This window comes from Pecten maximus, chromosome 1 (genome assembly GCF_902652985.1).
Source record: "Pecten maximus chromosome 1, xPecMax1.1, whole genome shotgun sequence".
Classification (NCBI taxonomy): Eukaryota; Metazoa; Mollusca; class Bivalvia; order Pectinida; family Pectinidae; genus Pecten; species Pecten maximus.
Genome location: NC_047015.1, coordinates 29,423,463 through 29,448,642, shown reverse-complemented (window position 1 = coordinate 29,448,642; position 25,180 = coordinate 29,423,463). Strand labels below are relative to the sequence as shown.

General features: G+C 35.9%; 1 protein-coding gene across 1 annotated transcript in view; it reads left to right on the top strand.

Annotated features, from left to right (window-relative positions):
- LOC117337743 (protocadherin Fat 4-like) overlaps nucleotides 1-25,180 on the top strand; it is a 142,274-nt gene that overhangs the window by 27,528 nt on the left and 89,566 nt on the right. Inside the window, exons 27-33 of the mRNA XM_033898885.1 lie at nucleotides 3,596-3,721; nucleotides 3,995-4,053; nucleotides 4,384-4,636; nucleotides 4,741-4,953; nucleotides 16,519-16,610; nucleotides 18,414-18,579; nucleotides 18,813-18,909. Of these exons, the coding sequence (XP_033754776.1) occupies nucleotides 3,596-3,721; nucleotides 3,995-4,053; nucleotides 4,384-4,636; nucleotides 4,741-4,953; nucleotides 16,519-16,610; nucleotides 18,414-18,579; nucleotides 18,813-18,909 (1,006 nt within the window). The remainder of the gene's footprint in view (nucleotides 1-3,595; nucleotides 3,722-3,994; nucleotides 4,054-4,383; nucleotides 4,637-4,740; nucleotides 4,954-16,518; nucleotides 16,611-18,413; nucleotides 18,580-18,812; nucleotides 18,910-25,180) is intronic.

Sequence of the window (25,180 nt, the reverse complement as noted above, 5' to 3'; positions counted from 1 at the left end):
AATATGTTAACATGACATGCGCTGAAATACTATTACCGCTTAATATTACATTAATAGTATGCAATACTGCCAAACATTGCATTGATACGAGTTATGTATTAATAGTGTGAATAAATATATCAACATCATTATTATGAACAAGTAACGTTAATATCGGTTGAGAATACCTTTCCCCGTCAGATTGTAAAAAATGCTATTCTGTTCATAAAAACAATAGTGCATAGTACATTGTAAACAGCAACTTCTACGTACACTGTAACATCAACACCTCCATACACTGTAACATCAACACCTCCGTACACTGTAACATCAACACCTCCATACACTGTCACATCAACACCTACATACACTGTAACATCAACACCTCCGTACACTGTAACATCAACACCTCCATACACTATAACATCAACACCTCCGTACACTGTAACATCAACACCTCCATACACTGTAACATCAACACCTCCATACACTATAACATCAACACCTCCATACACTGTAACATCAACACCTCCGTACACTGTAACATCAACACCTCCATACACTGTAACATCAACACCTCCGTACACTGTAACATCAACACCTCCATACACTGTAACATCAACACCTCCATACACTATAACATCAACACCTACATACACTGTCACATCAACACCTACATACACTGTAACATCAACACCTCCGTACACTGTAACATCAACACCTACATACACTGTAACATCAACACCTCCATACACTGTAACATCAACACCTCCGTACACTATAACATCAACACCTACATACACTGTAACATCAACACCTCCATACACTGTAACATCAACACCTCCATACACTGTAACATCAACACCTCCATACACTGTAACATCAACACCTACATACACTGTAACATCAACACCTCCATACACTGTAACATCAACACCTCCATACACTGTAACATCAACACCTCCATACACTGTAACATCAACACCTACATACACTGTAACATCAACACCTACATACACTGTAACATCAACACCTCCATACACTGTAACATCAACACCTCCATACACTGTAACATCAACACCTACATACACTGTAACATCAACACCTCCATACACTGTAACATCAACACCTCCGTCCACTGTAACATCAACACCTCCATACACTGTAACATCAACACCTACATACACTGTAACATCAACACCTCCATACACTGTAACATCAACACCTCCGTACACTGTAACATCAACACCTCCATACACTGTAACATCAACACATCCGTCCACTGTAACATCAACACCTCCATACACTGTAACATCAACACCTCCGTACACTGTAATATCAACACCTCCATACACTGTAACATCAACACCTCCATACACTGTAACATCAACACCTCCATACACTGTAACATTAACACCTCCATACACTGTAACATCAACACCGCCATACACTGTAATATCAACACCTCCATACACTGTAACATCAACACCTCCATACACAGTAACATCAACACCTACATACACTGTAACATCAACACCTACATACACTGTAACATCAACACCTCCATACACTGTAACATCAACACCTACATACACTGTAACATCAACACCTCCGTACACTGTAACATCAACACCGCCATACACTGTAATATCAACACCTCCATACACTGTAACATCAACACCTACATACACTGTAACATCAACACCTCCATACACTGTAACATCAACACCTCCATACACTGTAACATCAAACACCTACATACACTGTAACATCAACACCTACATACACTGTAACATCAACACCTCCATACACTGTAACATCAACACCTCCATACACTGTAACATCAACACCTACATACACTGTAATATCAACACCTACATACACTGTAACATCAACACCTCCATACACTGTAACATCAACACCTCCATACACTGTAACATTAACACCTACATACACTGTAACATCAACACCTACATACACTGTAACATCAACACCTCCATACACTGTAACATCAACACCTCCATACACTGTAACATCAACACCTCCGTACACTGTAACATCAACACCTCCATACACTGTAACATCAACACCTCCATACACTGTAACATCAACACCTCCGTACACTGTAACATCAACACCTCCATACACTGTAACATCAACACCTCCGTACACTGTAACATCAACACCTCCATACACTGTAACATCAACACCTCCATACACTGTAACATCAACACCTCCATACACTGTAACATCAACACCTACATACGCTGTAACATCAACACCTCCGTCCACTGTAACATCAACACCTCCATACACTGTAACATCAACACCTCCATACACTGTAACATCAACACCTCCATACACTGTAACATCAACACCTCCGTACACTGTAACATCAACACCTCCGTCCACTGTAACACCAACACCTCCATACACTGTAACATCAACACCTCCATACACTGTAACATCAACACCTCCGTCCACTGTAACATCAACACCTCCATACACTGTAACATCAACACCTCCATACACTGTAACATCAACACCTCCATACACTGTAATATCAACACCTCCGTACACTGTAACATCACAACCTCTGTATACTTTAACATCAACACATCCATACAATGTAACGTCCCCAAAGCCTTACACTATAATATCAATATCTCCACACACTATAACATCACCATCACCATAGACAGTAATATCACTGCTTACATACATTGTAAAATCACTTCTTCTATACACTATAATATTACAACCTTAACACTATAACACCCACACCTCCATACACTGTAACATCACCACCCCTATACACTGTCACATCATCAGCTCTGTAGACTTTAACGTTCAAACCTCCATAAACTGTTACTTCAACACCTCCATACACTGTCAAGTCATCACTTCCATATATTGTAACATTCCTACCTCCATACACTGTAACATCACGACTTCCATGAAATGTAAAATCACCACCTCCGTACAGTTTAACATCACCTCAATACACTGTAATATCACCACATCCATACACTGTTACAACAACACCTCCATACACTGTCACATTACCAGCACTTTAGACTGTAATGTCCCCATCTCCATACACTGAAACTCATAACCTTCACACACTGTCAGATCACCACCTCAATACAATTCAATTCATCACTTTCATACACTGTAACATTCCTGCCTCCATACACTGTAACATTACTACCTCCATACACTGTGACATAATTTCCTCTATACACTGTAACATAACCACCTCCATGCACAAATGCATCATCACTTCGATACACTGTAACATTCCCGCCTCCATACACTGTAACATTCTTATATCCATACACTATAACGTCACCACCTCCATACACAAATACATCACCACTTCCATACACTCTAACGTTCCCACCTGTATACAAAAATGTACATTGTAATACCCCCGTCTCCACACACAGTAATAACTCCGCCCACATCTTCGTCTCGTTATATTCGTAGGTTCGATTTCCCTCCGTACAATGAAGCAAAATCAGTTCTGTCCTTTTTATCTTTGTATACCATAAGTATAACAAATTATGTGATTTATACTATGTCACGTCAACTTTATTTTTTTGCTGTTCACAAGACTGCAACCGCCACTCTGTCTGTCACCATAGAAGACGTAAACGACAATGCACCCAAATTTCAGCACTCAGCCTATAATTTTACCGTTGACGAAGGCGTTCAGAACGAAGTGATTGGAAATGTAACAGTAAGTTTAACACATATACATATGAAAATCAATTTATTTATTTCTATAATTATCTTGAAAACCATCCAACAATATTCGAAGTCAATGCTCTAAAAAAATCGGCGTCCTGATTTCGTTAGCTAAGATAATTCTATATTTTTTTTCGGAAAATTATTATCATTCAGATATCTAAATAGTCACATCTAAAAAAGCAGACACGACTTGATGAATTCGATTGCAAATACGGTTATGGTAAATAAAGAATATTTATGCCTCTCTGTTTATATTTTTAAGGCAACTGACAAAGATATAAAGGACAATGGGTTGCTTCATTATTCGATTGGACCTACATGGTGAGTGCTGACGTAAACTGTTAACTGTAAACATAGCAGGATAATCAGAAATTAGCTGTTGCTGTCAAGATATATAGAAAGATTCCATTTATACACTACCCCTTGTTGTGAAAAGGTTTTGGAAGAATCAATTTCTACATTATCATTCTATATTTATACGTACACGTGTATGTTTATTTCCTCTGTATAACTCGCCTCTGGAAGTCTACATGTTTACCATCATCGACAAGATCTGATCATCCTTATTATTACTGAATTGATTTTAAAGATGTGTGGATTTAATGCTACCCTTTAGAATATAAGCATCTATGTCGTATTACATTGCACCAGGTATGGAAACTTCAGTATCACACAAACGGGAGAAATCATCGTCACATCAGACCTTGACAGAGAATCGCTGACAGCAACTTCTGGTCAAATTGTTCTACTGGTATTCGTTGAGGATACGGGAACGCCCCCTCTAATGGCAACAGCAACAGCTACTGTACAAGTGAAAGATATTAACGACCACGCCCCTCGCTTCAAAGAAATGGAAGAAAGCATCACCATCAACGAGGGACAGAATATATCCAAGCAGATTCAGGTTAGAATGCTTTCTGTTTTGTGAATAATATTTCATCTGCTTTGCTATATTAAGATAAATGTTATCTAACATTTTTTTACATAATATTATTGCATATTTCGCAGGCATATGACGAAGATGAAGGTAAGAATAGTGTCATCCATTACAGTATCGGGCACACTAACAATTCCTTACTGACTATAGAGAACGATGTATTGATATCTACGTCACCGCTCAGATACGGGGTATACAAGATGAAGATTATAGCGTACAACACTGAGCCGTACACACCAACAGGACTAAAGAACGGTACCCTGACGGTGTACATACATGTTAAGGTTTGTATATTATAAAAATATAACTTCGCACTAACGTTAGAATAATTATATGAACACTGAGAAAACATAAAGGCATTCAGATCAAAATAACAAATAAAATAAACAAAAAACAACCGTTGACGATCTTCCGTCTTGATTAGTAAACCTATTCTGCCACTATTTCTCTTGATGGAATAAGTATACTGATCGTCGATTCGGACTTAAAACAAGGATAAGATGACTGATAAGTATGTTTACTACTCTGTGCTTCTCAGCCATATTCTGATCTTTCAAATATCAGTTATGCTCTTGTTCTAACACAGGATGTCAATAATCACGAACCGCAGTTTAACCGTACAAGTTATAGGTTTACTCTTCCTGAAGATTTTACTGTTGGACACTTGGTGAACCGAAGGTAATGAAAACCTACATAGCATTCATAAAACACATTCGTGAACGTAATAGATGACTGATGGTTACACTATTACGTGTTTTATAGTAATTAAGGAAATGTATACTTTGCGTAATACAAGCTCATTTAAAAAGCTTAAATTGAATCTAATTCTTGTGACTTTTCATTATAATTCGGGAAATCAGAAAGAATATGTACCTTAAAATATATTAAATATATATAAACAATTTATGGATATAGCGGTCGAAGGCTTCCATGATTATAATCCTTTTAAAAAAAGATATAACCGACACGAAATACAATTTGTTTTATGTCAATTTCTAGTGTTTGTGAGATATATGCGGAAGACAAGGACGAGACTCTCGAGTATAACACAGTAACTTACTCTATGGTAGACAAGGACGGCTATTTTGAGATTGATCCACGTGACGCTTCACTACGACTCATTAAACCATTAGATTTTGAGGAAACAAAGCAAGTTAACTTCAAAGTACGTCAACTGTTCTGTGAATTATTTCTTAAACAAATACTGATGTTTAGTAAAGCATTGCTTCAATTTTAGTGCTGTATTTACCTTTGTAGGACTATCTAGCAATACTTTGTTAACATGTAAATAGAGTAATAAAGAGACACTGATTGACAGTTGTATATTCTGGTCTCCTTTTGCATTTGAATTTCCTTATTTTATTAGGTTCTTCATTGCAGTATGTTATATTAAAACTTTTTCATACTTCAGGTGATGGCTAGTGACGGAGACCCGACACACCAACAAACTGTCAATGTCACTGTGAAAATCATGAATGTCAACGACAACGCTCCGAGGTTCTCGTCAGGTACGTCTTAATATATACTAAGATAACCTTTTTATTCTTAAAGAACTAAAACACAGAACATTATGGTATATATTTTGATCGTAACAATATACATAGGCAATAGAAAATCGTTGTTATGTCCACTGAGCAAATGTTGATAGGCCGATCTGATGGAAAAAAACTATGCCGAAGATTGAAGTATTCTGCAGATATTGTATCTCAACATTTCTCAGTCAGAAATAGTTCAATGATCAATTTTTATCGAAGAATATTGATACTCAACTGTTAACATTGACGGTATGCAGAACATTTCTTTTCTAAGTGAGTTATTGAAATAGTGTTACATTATGAAAAAACCGCTAAGAGTATCCTAACCAACTCTTAAGATGTCTACAGACTGATACTATACTCGAACGAGACATGAGCAGACATGAGTATCCTTATTTTACGGAGGCATAATGCTGCCTTGTGTTTTTTGGTTTTGTTTGTTTTTTGTTTTGTTTTTTTTCTGATAATTTCGAGGTTTTATCTCGATTTCTAATTTTGTTTCTTCTTTTTTTCTTCAGACATTTATGACTGCAGTGTGGAGGAAAATAGTAGTCAAGCTCTGGATTGTACCGTGCCCATACGTGCCACTGACAACGATACTGCGGAAGATCGTCTTACGTTTTCCATAGATGGTTACATGAAGGTAGCGTTATTTTGTTTAATCATGTATGCATTTTAATTTTGTTGCTATTAGTTCTCGGTGATAGTCTTCATTTCCGTGATTCGGATCTTGATTTGCAGGATATATTCACAATCAACTCCACAACAGGAGAGATTCGTCCCACTTCACCTCTGGACGCTGACGCAGGTCCAAGCATTTATGTGACCGAGATCAAAGTGGTCGATGATGGCATTCCCCAGTATACAGGGTAAATGATATGTTCATCATTCCTATTTTGTTTTACATGAAACCTTTATGTAATATTTGATGCCGAGACACGAGAATGTTTTAAATATAGATCCATGTTAACAACATATAAAGATTGCACATACAATGTACGTGTGTGTATTAATTGTATTTATATACATTATACACTTAATCAAGTATGGAGTATTCGTACTTATAGATCGGCTGTTGTCGAAGTAACTGTGGCGGACAAAAACGACAACTCCCCTGTGATTCATGGCCCAAGTCACATAGCTATACCGGAGAATTTGCCTATAAATACAACAGTAGCCACCATATTCGCCACGGATTTGGACATAAATGACAATTTGACATTTTCATTGTCAACAACAGGTGAGAAATTCACAGTGAATGTATTTGTTACACTTTTGGATAATGATTAAATTGCATAGGTTTATTGTTGTTTTGAATAAATCTTGGTCGATGTAGTTGTCTATTAGCAACTGCATTAAATCATAGACACATGATGGTTTGACCGAACATCCTACACACACACACACACACCCACACACACACACACACACACACACACACACAATATATATATATACAATATATATAAATACACATGTATCAATCACAGTACCATTCCCCATATAGCATTACTCACATCTGCACCAAATCAGTTTATATTTACCCCACTGCTGCTAGGAGTATCATTAATTCATTGATATCACTGAATAATGCATAATCCGTAGTTTTATGTTTTTGATACCAATATCTGAAATTGGAGGACTTGATGGTATCAGGTATATAACAATTGATATATCGGGTTTTAATTTGTGTTAAGCAATGTATTATATAGGTAAAAGTAAAAGCTCATGTTTGACAATTTTTGAAGAATATACAATTGTGGGTCATTCTGTGCATAAGTTCGTCGGACTTATAACGTACGAATACTACGCAAAAAAAAGCAGGATACATAATGTATATAAAAATATCTACAAATTCAATATCGTTTTCATTGTATAGTAAGTTGCAATGGAGATATTTTTGTACAATCTTTATAAAAATCGTGATATAAAATCATAATTTATGCGGAATGTCCTTTCAATATTATCGATTTCAGAGTAGTTAACAGGCACTTGTACAAGCGGGAAGTAAGGCAATCTAACACATTAGAATAATAAATTTCTGACATGCCTACGTCCTTTCGAAATGTTTTGCTGATTTTATACATCATTGCTGTGTGATCGTCCGAACTCCGTGTGACCGTGTTTATAATTTATGGTACTACGGAAACATAGTCCGTTTCTCCTTCACAATTATATTTTTAAGACCTACCAGTTGAGGTCATACTGAGACATTAGGCACTCATTGTATGCTTGTTAAGTTTTATGGATGCTGCTTTTAAATAAATTGCTGACGACTGACGATTTTCCTCTTCCTTAAATCGAAGTTTTCGCAGAGAATGTACATACGTTGTATAATATTCAGTTAGTGTTGGACAGATCGGTTATGTGGATTATGTATGTGTATTTGTCTACCATAGACTCTTAATTGTCCATAATAGATATAGATAATACATCGTCAAGCACGCGCAGTTTCTCGCGTGAAGAACGAAACCAGGGACATTTATGGTGAGTACGACTCTGTGGTCGTTGTTATCTATTTAGTTCAGTAATACATCAGCATCTTCGTATTACCCGCTTCTCCCAAAGTTATATATTCCTTCATATATTATATCAAAAGTATCAAATAATTATCTAGGTATGTGTTTATTACATTTTGGTAATGATAACATTAGTAATTGATTTTTAAACAGAAATCGTTCTTCGATATTAAAATAACTTCTCGAGCTAAAAACACCTGGCGACTTTCTTTGTATATAAGGAGTTCTAAACATGTTTGTTGAAGAGACGAATTATAAAAATAAAGTTGATTATTTGCTTGTGCAATCCATTGATTTACAGAATATTTGATTGATCTATAGTATGTGACTATAAGGGGAATATGTATATCTGAAACACTCATTTAAAATCACAGAAAAGAATAATTCAGGGATGAAATTTGACATAACAAAATGGGGAAACTAAAATTCCTTGCTAGAATGCGGCTGATTTTATTATAAATGTATAATAACTGTACAGGTTTTTATTTGTCATCAATGTGTATTGACCTTCTCGCTTTGTTCGCTTCAGGACTGTCTGCCGCAAAGAGAAAACTATCTATAAAGGTAATGACAGAAATAACACTTATATGTATCATGGTGGTAAAGATGTTTAGTTAATCACACAGGCAATACTTTATTGTATATATATGCCATCATCAAGATTCGGTATGAAAGTATTGGGATTTAGATACACGTTGATAATTTTATGTCTTAAATGATAATCCAATTAGGATGGACACTTGTTATAACAGTTGATATGTGTAAACGTAGCTTTTGTATTGATAATTGAGCAGGAAATTAAATCATCAGCGTACTCCTATCAGGATACAGAATGCAGCGTAGCCGTACTCCTAGCAGCGTACAGAATGTAACGTAGCCGTACCCCTATCAGGGTACAGAATGTAATGTAGCCGTACTCCTATCAGGGTACAGAATGTAACGTAGCCGTACTCCTATCAGGGTACAGAATGTAACGTAGCCGTACTCCTATCAGGGTACAGAATGTAATGTTGCCGTACTGCTATCAGCGTACAGAATGTAACATAGCCTTACTCCTATCAGGGTACATAATGTAACGTAGCCGTACTCCTATCAGTGTATAGAATGTATCGTAGCCGTACTCCTATCAGGGTATAGAATGTAACGTAGCCGTACTCCTATCAGGATACAGAATGTAATGTTGCCGTACTCCTATCAGGGTACAGAATGTAACGTAGCCGTACTGCTATCAGGATACAGAATGTAACATAGCCTTACTCCTATCAGCGTACGGAATGTATCGTAGCCGTACTCCTATCAGGGTACAGAATGTATCGAAGCCGTACTCCTATCAGCGTACAGAATGTAACATAGCCTTACTCCTATCAGGGTACATAATGTAACGTAGCCGTACTCCTATCAGTGTATAGAATGTATCGTAGCCGTACTCCTATCAGGGTATAGAATGTATCGTAACCGTACTCCTATCAGTGTATAGAATGTATCGTAGCCGTACTCCTATCAGGGTACAGAATGTAATGTTGCCGTACTCCTAGCAGCGTACAGAATGTAACGTAGCCGTACCCCTATCAGGGTACAGAATGTAATGAAGCCGTACTCCTATCAGGGTACAGAATGTAACGTAGCCGTACTCCTATCAGGGTACAGAATGTAACGTAGCCGTACTCCTATCAGGGTACAGAATGTAATGTTGCCGTACTGCTATCAGCGTACAGAATGTAACATAGCCTTACTCCTATCAGGGTACATAATGTAACGTAGCCGTACTCCTATCAGTGTATAGAATGTAACGTAGCCGTACTCCTATCAGGATACAGAATGTAATGTTGCCGTACTCCTATCAGGGTACAGAATGTAACGTAGCCGTACTGCTATCAGGATACAGAATGTAACATAGCCTTACTCCTATCAGCGTACGGAATGTATCGTAGCCGTACTCCTATCAGGGTACAGAATGTATCGAAGCCGTACTCCTATCAGGGTACATAATGTAACGTAGCCGTACTCCTATCAGGGTATAGAATGTATCGTAGCCGTACTCCTATCAGGGTATAGAATGTATCGTAGCCGTACTCCTATCAGGATACAGAATGTAACGTAGCCGTACTCCTATCAGGGTATAGAATGTATCGTAGCCGTACCCCTATCAGTGTACAGAATGTATCGTAGCCGTACTCCTATCAGGGTATAGAATGTATCGTAGCCGTACTCCTATCAGGGTATAGAATGTATCGTAGCCGTACTCCTATCAGGGTATAGAATGTATCGTAACCGTACTCCTATCAGGGTATAGAATGTATCGTAACCGTACTCCTATCAGTGTATAGAATGTATCGAAGCCGTACTCCTATCAGGGTACAGAATGTAATGTTGCCGTACTCCTATCAGTGTACAGAATGTATCGTAGCCGTACTCCTATCAGGGTATAGAATGTATCGTAACCGTACTCCTATCAGTGTATAGAATGTAATGTAGCCGTACTCCTATCAGGGTATAGAATGTAACGTAGCCGTACTCCTATCAGGATACAGAATGTAACATAGCCTTACTCCTATCAGTGTACAGAAGGTAACGTAGCCGTACTCCTATCAGGGTACAGAATGTAATGTTGCCGTACTCCTATCAGGGTACAGAATGTAACGTATCAGTTGTATAGATTCTTGAACAGAGAACTATAACTTCTAATTCATGCTACATTTTGCTCCTATCATATAATGGGGAGCATTGTACAAGATCTGCCCCTCCTTGTGGGGTAGATGTACGATTTATCTGGTTTTCAGGATTTTTCTGTGATAATGCTTTGATTGGTTTAAATATACATTTTCTTCCTTTATGGCCATTTCCATGTAATGCAACACGCCATCCAAATAAATTTTAGTGAATATTGAACGTGTTTGAATTGAAACATCGCATGAAAAGTAAAAAACAAAGATGTACAAACGGTTCATTGACAGCCTTAACAGTTTGGTATTTTCAGACTTGTGTTCATAACCAGAACGGTGTATGAATATTGTAAACGATATAACCTTTGACGTTCCTTTGCTACCACAGAACAACAGATTTTTTCTACAAAGGTACTCTAAGACATGGATGCTGTAGTGTCTTGATCTTTAAAACATCCTAGATCGAGACCCTCAGACTTACATAATTGATGAATTTCAATGTGAAATAAAGACGAATATCATGCAATAAGAAAAAATATGATGATAATTTTATGCAATAATTGTGTCATTTCCGTTTACATTGCAGACACAAAGGGTATATAACAAGTTGAGCAATGTATTTTTCCTGAGTAACCCTCAAACCAAATATCCAGCGAGGTATGTTGATACAGCAGCATTTGATTGCGTTAATACTTACTTAGATATATATATAAGGTATCTATAGGTCATAAAATATTTTTTTTAAATCAGGTATGTGGCCCTCATCTTACTGATATATATCCTTTGATATATAATTGTCACTTCCGCTATTATATCGAGTATATGCTTTACTGTTTTCTGTATCCATTCGAGACGACCTTGTGACCTAAGGCCATAGCATTATTTTATATATGTATACATTTGTATACAGGTTTTTAACATTGATTGTTATGCTTTGTGATGATTTATTGATTCTAATGCAGGTATATATTTTTCATTTAGTGTTGGAATTGTTTTAAACAATGAATTGGATAGAGAGACTTACCCAAAGGGCTTTAATCTGACTGTTAACGTCACAGATTCCGTACATGTAAGTGCATCGCTTTAAAAACCATTTATTCAAATATGTCTAAATATTTAACAACCACTTAGATAATAAGAAAATGTTAGTTACAAATGCTAACATCTGTTCAATGGATATATAATTTAATACCATGTACTATATATACTTTAAATTCTCTGTAAGTGATTTATTTACTAAATGCAATAAACTGAAACTGAACCAATTACTGCAATATGAACAACATAAGATGCGTTGAAATGCTATAAATGCTAAATATTACATTAATAGTATACAATACTGCCAAGCATTGCGTTGATACGAGTTACGTACATATGTGTATTAATAGTGTGAATAAATATGTAGACGTCGTTATTATGATCAAATAACGTTAATAATTGGTTGATAATACCTTTCCAGGTAAGATTGTGAAAAATACTATTTTAATCATAAAACCAATATGAATGATGCATTGTATCCATCTACTTCTATGTGATAAACAGTTATAATAAATAAATAGTTTGATGAAAAGAAGTACATTGAACTTTTGAAATTGATGCATCGTAAATCGCTAAGCAAAGCACACGTATCGTCATTCTAAGAACATATGTCTTAACATCAAAATTATATATTATTTACATCCTATGTACCTGCTGTTCCCAGACTTCTACTCTCACAATTTCTGTCAGTATTGAGGACGTTAACGACAATGCTCCAGTATTTCATCCTACCACGTATAATTTCACAGTGGACGAGGGCGTCTCATCGAGGGTTATAGGTAATGTTACAGTAAGTACATGGACTATGCCATAACTAATACATTTCCCTAAGCAGTTTCACGATATAACCTTTTACTAGTTGTGTGTTCTTTGTAAGGTCACCAAAAATGTTCTACACACCAACTACTGGTTAACAAAGAGATAATCACTTTGCTATACGTACGAGGGATGACGTTGAGAGCCTTGTATTGAAGGAGGAAAGTTCTGTTTAACGTCCTACTATTATTTGATTATATAGGGCCGTATACCCAAAGACTGGTCGTATTTGGTTAGTATTTATCGACAAGGTAGCACTTTAAGGTAAACACGACAAGCGGCTTTGCAAAATGGACAAAATCAGTGAAAAAGCAAATGCAATATTTGCATAAAAAATTAAAACCTAGGGATATCCATAATGATATGGTAGCAACACTAGGGAAAGATGCCTTTTCATATGCTTCAGTGAAAAGGTGGGCGGCGGAATTTATGTGCGGCCCACAGAGCCTTGAGGATGACCCCCGTCCCGGAAAGCCTGTCAATGTTGCAACCCCAGAAATGGCCAATTAAGTTCATGATATTGTTATGACTGACAGACGAGTCACAGACAGATATATGGCCAGTAGAGTTGGCATTTCACAGGAAAGTGTACATTCCATTCTTACCGAGAATCTTGCAATGAGAAAGCTTTCGACCCGATTTGTACCAAGACTTGATAAAGATCCTGCCAGCTTTCTTTAGAGATTTGTCACTATAAATGAAACACGGGTCCATCATTTTAACCAAGAAGCCAAGCAACAATCGAAACAATAGAAACACCCTTGTTCTCCCCCGCCAAAGCAAAGACTGTTCCATCAGCTGGGAAGATTATAACCTCAGATTATTAGGATGCAGATGGTATTGTGTGGATCGATTATCTCCAAAAGTGACAAAAAATCAATGGCACATATTATGTTTAACTTCTGAGGCAATTACTGGAAAATGTTAAAATTAACCGACGCGGAAAGCTTACTAAAGGTGTGCTATTCCATCAGGAAAATGCTCCCGTTCACTAGTCTGTCATGGCCATGGCTGCAATCGTTGCTTTAAAGAGACCAACATACCAATTGTTTTCCCATAGGCTATAGTGTTAACGTTTTGGAGTATTTCATTCAAATTCTTGAATTCAATACGACAATTATGGTTTATAACAAAAGTTCAGGGTCTGATATAACACCGAATAAAAAAAAAGTTGGGTCCTTCAGCTCAAATTTTCTCCAGGGTAGCCATTTTGAAAATGGGTGAATTTCGCAGTAAAAATTCTCAACAATCTTAAATGTTTACCGGTTAATTGTTATTACCTGAACTTTTGGGGGGAAAATCAATCGGACTTACGAAATTAATACCAACATTTCTAATTGATAGCTATCTATCAGGCTACATATCTATTTTCTCGCTTCATAACGTACTGGCCAATCAGTGGCTGCCAGACATTTTATCCTTGGCTCAACTTTCTATACACAGGGGCTGTTTCAAAAAACTATTTTTTCAATTGGTTGGTTGTTCCCTATATTGATTGAGCATCCGTCTTATTCACCTGATCTCGCCTCATCAGACTTCGTATACTCCCAAAACTGAAAGGAGCTATTTTAGGCACCCACTTTCAGTCCGATGATGACGTCATACATGCAGTGAGTGACTTTCTGACCAGCCAAGAAAAGAAGTTCTAAAAAGTGGCATTGAGGCCCTTAAACACCACAGGTAAAAGTGTATAGATACTGAAGGGGATTATGTTGGAAAGTAATAACATATGTCCAATAAAATTCAAATCCTTCAATATGAGGCTCGCAACATATCAATCAGCCCCCGTGTTATAATTTAAATATCTAACGATGAGATAATACTAATTGGAAATTTCATACTGAAACCACAGAGAAAGATCTATCTGAACACTTCAAATTTAAAAATGAATGTGTGAGGCTAATGGTGTTTTACCAACATGCCTTCCTGTGTAACAATTATGACAATTAGTATCCACTTGTTAGACAGTTTCATTTCTAAATGAAATTTTTTTCAGTACATGTTTTAATTTCTCAGACAACTGACGATGACCTAAATGAAAACAGCAAGCTGCGGTATACTGTATTTCCACCGTGGTAAGCATCCCCAAGGGTAAAACTCTGGAAATAGAAACAATATATCAGCATTGCATTTTTCTAAAGCGGATCAGAAATGGATAGTTTAAAACTGGAAGCCAATAATTTTCAAATAGAAATTACCTTAATCAAAATTGTACACTGTATCTTGTTCATATATTATTATTATAAACTCGACTGACATGTCTATTCTGTATCAAACCCTCAATCTAAAATAACTGAATGATAATATTCAGTGATGACTGTAGAGTAATAGAAGAATGATTGACTTGATTGTTTAATATTCGTGTAACACAATAACTAGTTAAGTTAATTCAGATAACGGCGATAGCATAAGTTAAGAAATACCTTACAAGGTTATGATAATTTCAGGGAAAATCATTTCAATATAACGAAAACTGGACAGGTTGAAATCACGACAGCACTGGACCGGGAAAAACTATCTACAACGTCCGATCGAATATTATTTGTAATAATGGCGACAGATGAGGGAACTCCCCCTCTCATGGCTACAGCCACAGTTACTGTACACGTGCAAGATGTAAATGACAACGCCCCTTACTTTATGGACACTGTTAAGAACATAAACCTTGCTGAGGGACAGAATGTTTCCATTCCTGTACAGGTAAGATTGCGCACCAATTACAGCAAACAGTAACATAGTTTATATAATCATTTCAAAAACTTATTATCAATTAATTATTAAGATCCAATGTGTGTTTGTTTTTGTTGTTAATCTATTTATTTGGAAGTCGATGAACTGTGTGCATACAGTTATGTATTTAACTACGTACGACGTTGTAGTTATATCCAATTTCAGGCATACGACCGAGATGAAGGGGAAAATAGTGATATCCATTACAGCATCAGGTACACTAACGCTTCCTCGTCGTTACTGGAGGTAGAGAACGGTACATTGAGATCTACGACTCCACTTACATACGGGGTGTACGAGGTGGAGGTAATAGCTTACAACACTGAGCCGTACACACCGACAGGACTAAAGAATTGTACCCTGACACTGTACATACATGTTAAGGTTTGTATGACTAACATTATATTACGGTGTATTACATACATTAAAGGAAAATTATATGCTGTATATAATTCTTCATGATTGTAAACGGTGCGAGAGTAGATTTGTAAGTTACGACAGAAGGAGATATATCATTTTAAGTATGATACAATTTTCTTTAATGTCAGGACATAAATGACAACCGTCCGGGGTTTGACAACGCATCCTACGCCTTTTCTCTACCAGAGGACTTTGAAGTTGGGCATTTAATGAATGAAAGGTATTTCCATTCTATTAATTTCTGTGGATTGTTTTACGTAATCAAGCGAGTGTGCATGCGAATGGTCTTCGTTGCCATTTCGTCGCAAACAAACACATTTTATCCATATAATTGTACGGTATACATCTGCTCCATGTTTATCTATATAAAACATATTTTATCAATGAAAAAGTTTAGGTAAACAAGCAAGGAAATATATTTACCATTAAATGACTGTTGGCGTCACACTCCAGACGCAAAACTTAAGGAATGGTCCGATTGATGGTTTCTTTTATGTGTCTTAAAGGTCATGGTCCTATAATCTCTTTGACATCATTTATTATTGTTTTAATTCGTTGTGAAACAAATGCAATATTCTTATGATAATTATTTATATAGTTAAGGATAGGATCAAACACAATAATAAATAGGTTGAAAGAAAAAAATATGCTGTTTGGTATGTGTGCTTGTAGACATGTGATCTTAGAACTGTAGGTATATTGCTTATATCAGGTTTTTGCTTTAAAGTCTCTAGCCAGGATACCTAACACCGTATTTATCTAGCAATGCTCCTTAATACATTGATTTCTTTCTTATTCTAAATCCATGCGCATGATTGATGATATAAACGAAATGTGTACTATAGCAATCAGTGTTGATATAGATCTAGGAATTGATTAAGAATAATGTTTAAAAGTTCGGAACGATTTTGATAGTTGGATTGTATAAATTGTTTCTGTAATGTCCTACATAAAATTAGATGTAAGCTTATATATCTTGAATTTGATTCAAGAACAAAAATAATAATTATACGTATTTTCGTGATACCTGTCAAATAGGAAGAAAATAAGCGTCAAAACAATACAATTACGCAATTCAACGTTCATAACACCAAGTATATAATACGTTTTTATTACATAACGCTTTTGTTTTTATCAACTATACGCATAAGACATATTTTGAACTAGTGCACGGATACAATGCCTATATCATAATGACGTTTTTGAATTTTGTCACGTGCGAACTATTGAACACCTGTTACGTTTTGGAATTTTAGTCATACACTTCCAAACGTCTAAGTCACTCAGTATCAACACTGCCAAACGTCAGTCATGGTGACTTCTATGCCTACAGGAAAGTCGTGATCACGCTGATTCTAAGTTTGTTTTAGTGATTATGTAATAAAAATAAGTATACCATTGGTCTCTATGCAATAGAACATCGGTCGATTACCAGAACCTCGTGTCAAATATTCTGGACCATTGCACAGACACCCATGCTATATCTGTATTATTATATAAAAGTCCTTGATAATACTGATTTAGCCGATTCTCCGACTTAGGCCGTATAATTACATTAAGGAGGAAGAGATAAACTATAATTGGTTTGATTTAGTCTTACAAAACCAACACATTTATTTGGTCTCCAAAGCGTGGGGAACTATTTGTATTAGACCTAACAGCGTTGAATATGTTCGTTAAGACAAAAAAAGATATATGATAACATGTATAATCTACCTCACTCTGTCTATATCGATAATGAAAACTTCTTTTCGATTTCTTACGAACACGGAATTAGATTATACAACCTAGCTTATGATACGACACCTTCCATACATTCGTCATTTCGAAATATTGATATCCTAATCGTCCTAAATCGCACAGACCGCGTTCGGCTGACAACGTGCGGATTATGTCTGCCTGATGTGCAATTAATGCACGCACGATGGTTTTGGTGCGTTGTCCGATACCACAACTGCAAAAAAATTTCAGTGATATCAATTTAAGCTAAACTTACTTAAGTGTTCTTTTGTTGTTTTTTTAGTAGCATACACATACATGCAAAAGACGATGACAAGACTCCCGAATATAACACTGTCACCTACTCTATAGCGAATGGAGACAACTATTTTGAGATCGATCCACATAACGCCGCACTACGACTCATCAAACCACTTAACTATGAAATAAAGCCACTCATCCGTTTTCAGGTGGGTGAACTAACATTTACATATATGATGTGGTAAAGGTAATGTTTATATAGCAATTTCACCGAAGTTTTGCGCTGTTTCCGTTGTTCGTCCCTGATTACATAAGTATATTTGAATATATTTTAAACAACGTTTGTGTTTAATTTAACCACTGAATACATCCTAACATAATAGATAATTATGAAAATAAGGTGAACTACTCGTTGTATACACATTTATTTTGATTGTTCTAGGTAACAGCGAGTGACGGAGACATTACACACCAAGTCAGTGTCAACGTTAGTGTGACAGTGTCCGATGTTAACGACCACGCCCCCGTGTTTACGTCAGGTTTGTATTTAAACGAATATCCGAATACAATAATTAAACTCCATTTTTCTACTTTCTGCGTTGAAACTCTTTTTGTCTTTATGTGTTAACATGCTTGATATCGATCTTTGCAGTCATGTTTGCGGCTACCGTCTAAATGATGTATATGGCATTGAATCTACCTTTTCGTTTTGGTTCTTATTTTATATGAGTGTTTTATTCGTGTGAATATATCACTTATTTGATATTTTAACCACTCCGTATGATTGATTTATATCTACCGTTTCTGTGTAGCTCTATACAACTGTTCAGTCGGCGAAAATGTTACCACTCCGATCTTTTGCCATCCACCCATAAATGCTACCGATGGCGATGGTGGAAATAACGGGAAAATACGTTATTCCTTAGTAGGACAAATGAAGGTATCACTTTATAATATATTGGTTTTTCAATAGCATGTCCATATAAATGATAAATCTGTACGTCAATTTGCTAGAGGTTAAAAAATGTGTTGGTGACGGCCTTTACCTAAATATTAAAATATATAAAAACATATCAAGGACGGTTCATTAGCTAAAAGGTAATCATGACCCGTTGGTTGATGACCTAACTCGGTATGAACGATTTACCAACTGGTTTAATATTTCTCTCTCTCTGTGGCTTTTGGTCAGCGAAAGCATAATTGTGATGGTAAAAAGTACTTGGCTTCTCTTTTTGACGGTTATGGACGTTACAGAACGGTGTTGATTACGTTTTGATGGAATTATCTTGAAAAAAGGAAAATCCACTTTCGAAAACCTCATGCAGCGGATTCTTTTAAATGAACTGTCTCGGTAATTTTGATATATAATAATGTTTTGCCATTTTCTTCTATGATAAAAAAGATAAACAGTCAAAAATATGCGAAAATATATTTTATGGTGGCGTTGATCATTCCGGTTTACGATATAGTTTTCAAAAATCAATTACATATATACTGATATATACTTACCCATGATACATGTACATATGATGACGGTCTGTTTCTGGTATTTCAGGACGTTTTCACAGTTAACAACATTAACGGAACTATCTACCCCTATTCGTCTCTGGACTATGATAAAGGCGACCGAACTTACGTACTGCCAGTATTGGCCACGGATAATGGCAGTCCTAAAAGGACGGGGTAAATGTATATTTAAGAAATAATTAACGATGATTCGCGTATTGTTGCAGGATATACAACGAGGACGAGGATATTTTGCAATTAATTGCAAATTGCAATCTATCCGAGTCCGAGTTGTATATCCTGCAACAATACACGAGTCAAAGTTGATTATTTCTATTCTACCACGTACTGTTTGGCTCTAACATCTACCTCTTCCTAATAGAAAACGGCAAAGAAACCCCGGGAAATGTGTCGCTACATGACTTTTACAATTCATAAGACACGATAAAGTGCGCGTGCTAATGAATATTCAAAAGCTAACGTCAGTTCCAAGCCAGTTGACGGCAACGTTACGAGAACTTTGGGGGATGTCGGCCAGCAATTCATGTAGAAATGCTCTCACAAGGTTGCCTGTGGAAATTGACCTAACAACATATTGTTTAGCAAAATTCTGTTCTGGGTTGATAGAAATTAACAATCAGGCAAAGAGCTTTCTTCGTTGTAAAATACACGGTCTCCGACGTTCAAACGTTTTGGCACCGGCATGTTTGTTTACAAATGCGCGATTTTGGAAGGGGGGGGGGGGGGGGGGGGGGGGGGGGGGGGGATTGTAACAGCCGTGACTCACGAATGTGTATTATTGACACGAGAGTGGATTACTGGCATATAATACACGGTTTAAAATCAATCAAAACTGGCGTTGCATAGCAAACTTGGTAGAATAAGTACTTTTGACTTTTTTCCAGTAAAAGTTGTTGACCGGTTAACGTTTTTGAGAGTTGACCGGCAAGGAATATCCGCATACGCCCAAACATTAAAATGCTTACGTTGAAGCGTCTTTCTGATCGTGATTTGTAAATAGTATCCGTAGAAACGTATAGTGATGAATTATTATCCGAAGTCAGAATATTTCGAAGAACTCTCCGACCAGGGTTTACTATATCTAATTGTATAAAGGGAATCGGCTAACACAAAGAACGTCATAAAAGGGTGTGTAAGAATAGTTACAGCGTACTGCAAGACCAAAGAGTTGGTAACTTTGCAGTTCCGAAATACAACAAAATAAAATAGTTGTTTCATGCTTTACGTAGGGAAAAGAGTGTTCACTGTTGACTAATAAGGTATCAAACTAAATTTGTTTTATAAAGGTTATATATTTACATTCGTTTGATTCACTTTAAATTGAACAAAGTGTTGTTTGAATACAATTATTATCGACAGTAACGTTAATTTGTAACACACATGAAGTGACTTGGAAATGATACATTAGATATATGTAAGAAATATTAGGAGTATGATCGATGTAATGTATCATTCTAACGGTTTATACAAACTGCTTATCACTGAAGAAGTATTTTAATACTTATCAAGCTTCAAATCTCTATCACTTTTTCGAAAAACATTACAGCTCGGCCATGGTTGAAATAACAGTGGTAGACACGAACGACAACCCTCCTGTAATACATGGCCCAAGTCAATTCACCATTCCGGAGAATTCGCCTGTCAACACAACGTTGGGAACCATATTCGCCACTGACGTAGATGTCAACGATATTTTAGCATTTTCAATTAGTGATACTGCAAGTAAGGACAGCTCATCAAATGATTCATAAAGATTATTCTTACAATATTGGTCATTCCTCTGTTACTGCTTACCGTCAGTTATGCTGATACAATTGTATATTCCGTAAAGTATTCTATAGTTGTGGATAGCATAAGTGGAGGGTAACGTTAGTCATGCTAGTATAATCTGTTAAAAACTCTTTGGTTGTGGGTAGCGTTAGTCACGGTGGTATAATCTGTTTAACTCTCTATGGTTGTTGTTAGTGTTAGTTATGTTGGTATAATCTGTTAAAGACTCTACGGTGACGGATAGTGTTAGTCATGTTGGTATAATTTGTTAATCTCACGATCATTGTGGGTAGCGTTACTTATGCTAGTATAATGTTTGTCAACTTCTAATTATATCAATAGTGGCATCGGATTTGAAAATGTACACGATTTCATATCATTGTAAGAAATCCTACATCGACAATTGATCCGAATTGCAATCTAATGTGAGTGTTCAAATGTAAAATCCGATTATTCAAACATTTTGCTCCTTGATTTCACTTGTGCATCACAAAGTAGCTTTATGATGCAGTTTAATATTCGGTATTATTCTATTTGTACATGTTTATTACCAGATTTCCGTATCCAAAGTGAAACTGGTGTACTTTTCACCTGGAAAGAGTTCGATTATGAAAATACGACCGACCAACTTCTTCGTGTGAATGTCACAGTCAGTGATGGTAAACATAATACAGAGTTTCCTATTTCTGTGGCTGTAACAAACGTCAACGACGAGATCCCTGTCTTCGTGAATTCGTCCTTAACGCCAACGATATCAGAGGATATGGACAATCCGTCGTTCTTCATCCAGGTATGTCGTATTATAGTAAATGATGACCTTCACATGATTTACATATGTGTATAACGTGTTTACTTAGCTAACCATTCCATTCTTGGTTAGTTTTACATAAGAAATCCAAGCGAATTCTAACGCAAAATGCTGTATTTTAATAATGACATATACATGCCCGTATAAGCATACTACAGGACATATTTGTTTCACCGCAGGCAACAGATGCAGATGTGGATTCTTTGTTGTCCTACAGTATATCCCCACATGTACCAAACATCCACATATTAACGAGGTAGGTGATCATACAAATCAACAATGAAGCAACACGAAAAAAAAATAGCACTCACCATCAGAAGGAGGATCTAATGAAGATCTCCTCTCCAAACGTGATAGAGATTTGGATGGTAACCAATGCTTTACAGACGTTCTAATTCTTAACCGTTGAGAACTACCCCTTATCAACAAACATTACTCATTTTCGATTAATTTGTGCTTTATTTTGTGAAAAAGAGATAGACAAAGCTTACGCAATATTGAATTCAGCAAATATTAAAATTATCTTGCGAGAATCTTAGGTACTAAATCGACAAAAGGTTGTAATGGTTTTGATATACCTCAGTTTAGAGATTTATGTCAAACTTTTGAAAAATAGTTTTAGTATGATGATATTTCGGAGGACTTTTACATAATGATGTCCCGTGCATCCTAGTTCTGCTTGGTAATTTTTCGGATCAGATTCAAAATGACTGCTCATGAGACATTTTGGATTTTAACGTTAAAACTATTTTTTACATATTATTGTGACATTAGGATGCAAAGTTGGTCACAATATAACACGATACAACAAGAAGTCAGCTGATCGACGGTCAAAGTCATCATATTCGCATTTTGTTATGCCATTATGGACAAAAAAATTAATAGGAATGAAACAAGGTCTCAACTGACCTTTAATCAAGGTTATTGTGTCAAATATCCAGGACAAGTTATACAATCCTCAAATTGTTATTATTCTATTGTAACAGCATGAAGTAAAGTTGGTCAAAATCAAACAATGTTTAAACGGATCAATGTTTATGTTTTCCTCGTCAAAGATCAAGGTCAAATTTGTAATTTCTATTTTGTTTAACATTTTGTTATTGCAAAACTGCTTTGAATCAAACAAAGCGTCAAGTAACCAAATCAGTAGTTCATTCGGTCTAAATATAACATATTCAAAATATTCTAATCTGCAAATTGTATAGTGACGAGAATATTAGAATTTAATTAAACTTTACTGGGTACAAAAAGAAAAAATAAGAATACAAGTATTGGTGGGTAGCCGGTTGCAGACGTGTTTAATACAACTGCTTTTCCTCATATTTAGTATGTGTTTCTTCAGCAAACCATCTGACATCCGCCTTGTTAAAACGGGTATTTGAGTTCTTTTGTATCCCAGCAGGCATTTGACGTCATTTTTACGTCAGATTTACGTCAAAAATTGACGTCAGGATTACGTCAAATTATGGTCAAAAGTGAAAATCACATTGACGTCATTTTCTGACGTCAGATTTACGTCAGAAATTGACGTCCGATTTACGTCAGACTTAGGTCAGAAATTGACGTCAGATTCACGTCAGGATCTAGTCATTGCTGTTGGATTGCAAATGATGAAAAAAGAAAGTACAGGTTTCATTAAATTCAATTCAAATATCACACATAACATTTTTACACATGAATATTTTAAAAAGAAACATTCTTTCAAAATATCTGCATTCTCACAAATTAGTAATGGATATGAACTTATAATGAGAATTGTTAACAATAAGTCATCTATCAGCATAGGACAGAATGGTAAACTCATGTAGAAACATGTTTCTTAATTTTATAAACATTATCAAATTCAAACACATTATAAAAATACCTGTTTCCTAACCCTATGTAATTCTACTTGCCCTGGACTCTGGCAACTTGGTCAACTAGCATCACAGATAAAGGATAAATTTTAACCCCATGTGACACATCACTCAAATGTATAATATTCTACTGCACTATAACAAATTGAATGTACATTCATTTAGTCAAATCAATTAAATAAAAAATTAAATAAATAGTTTATTTTACGCTTTATACAATATGATCATTCAAACACAATGTATACACTTTTCTTAAAGGTAGAGCTACAATATTCAAATCAATCATTCATTTACTTGTCAATCACACCTTTCATCATACAATTATGCATACAAACACATTTTTATTAGACTTGAGGTTTATAAACAATTACACATGCTTTAAAGGTACATGTGCTATAATCTAAGATCAACAGTAATGAATACACATGAACTCTATATTTATCACCAAACTGGGAATCAGACCGTCTCAAGTAGCCTAGTAGATGATAACATTGTAACTGAACTCCTAAGAAATTAAGTTATATTGTGATATCATAGTGGATTCATTTATCGATATCTTCCAAGAGATTTAACTTCTGATCACCAAATTGTATCATAATTCACCATACCAAATAACAATTAAATCTTTCTAGTTTTTAAGATATTGTACCACAATATTACTGGTTCATTTGCTAAAAATAAGATATAAAGTTTGATCTATAACAACAGCTGAATCAATCATCAATATCTATATAAAATGAATAAACTTCTGATCACTATATTTTATCAGTGCTCACTTCACCCATACACATTTTGCCATGCCAAATTGCAACAATCACCTCTTAGTTTTTTTTTTTAGAAATTGTGTCC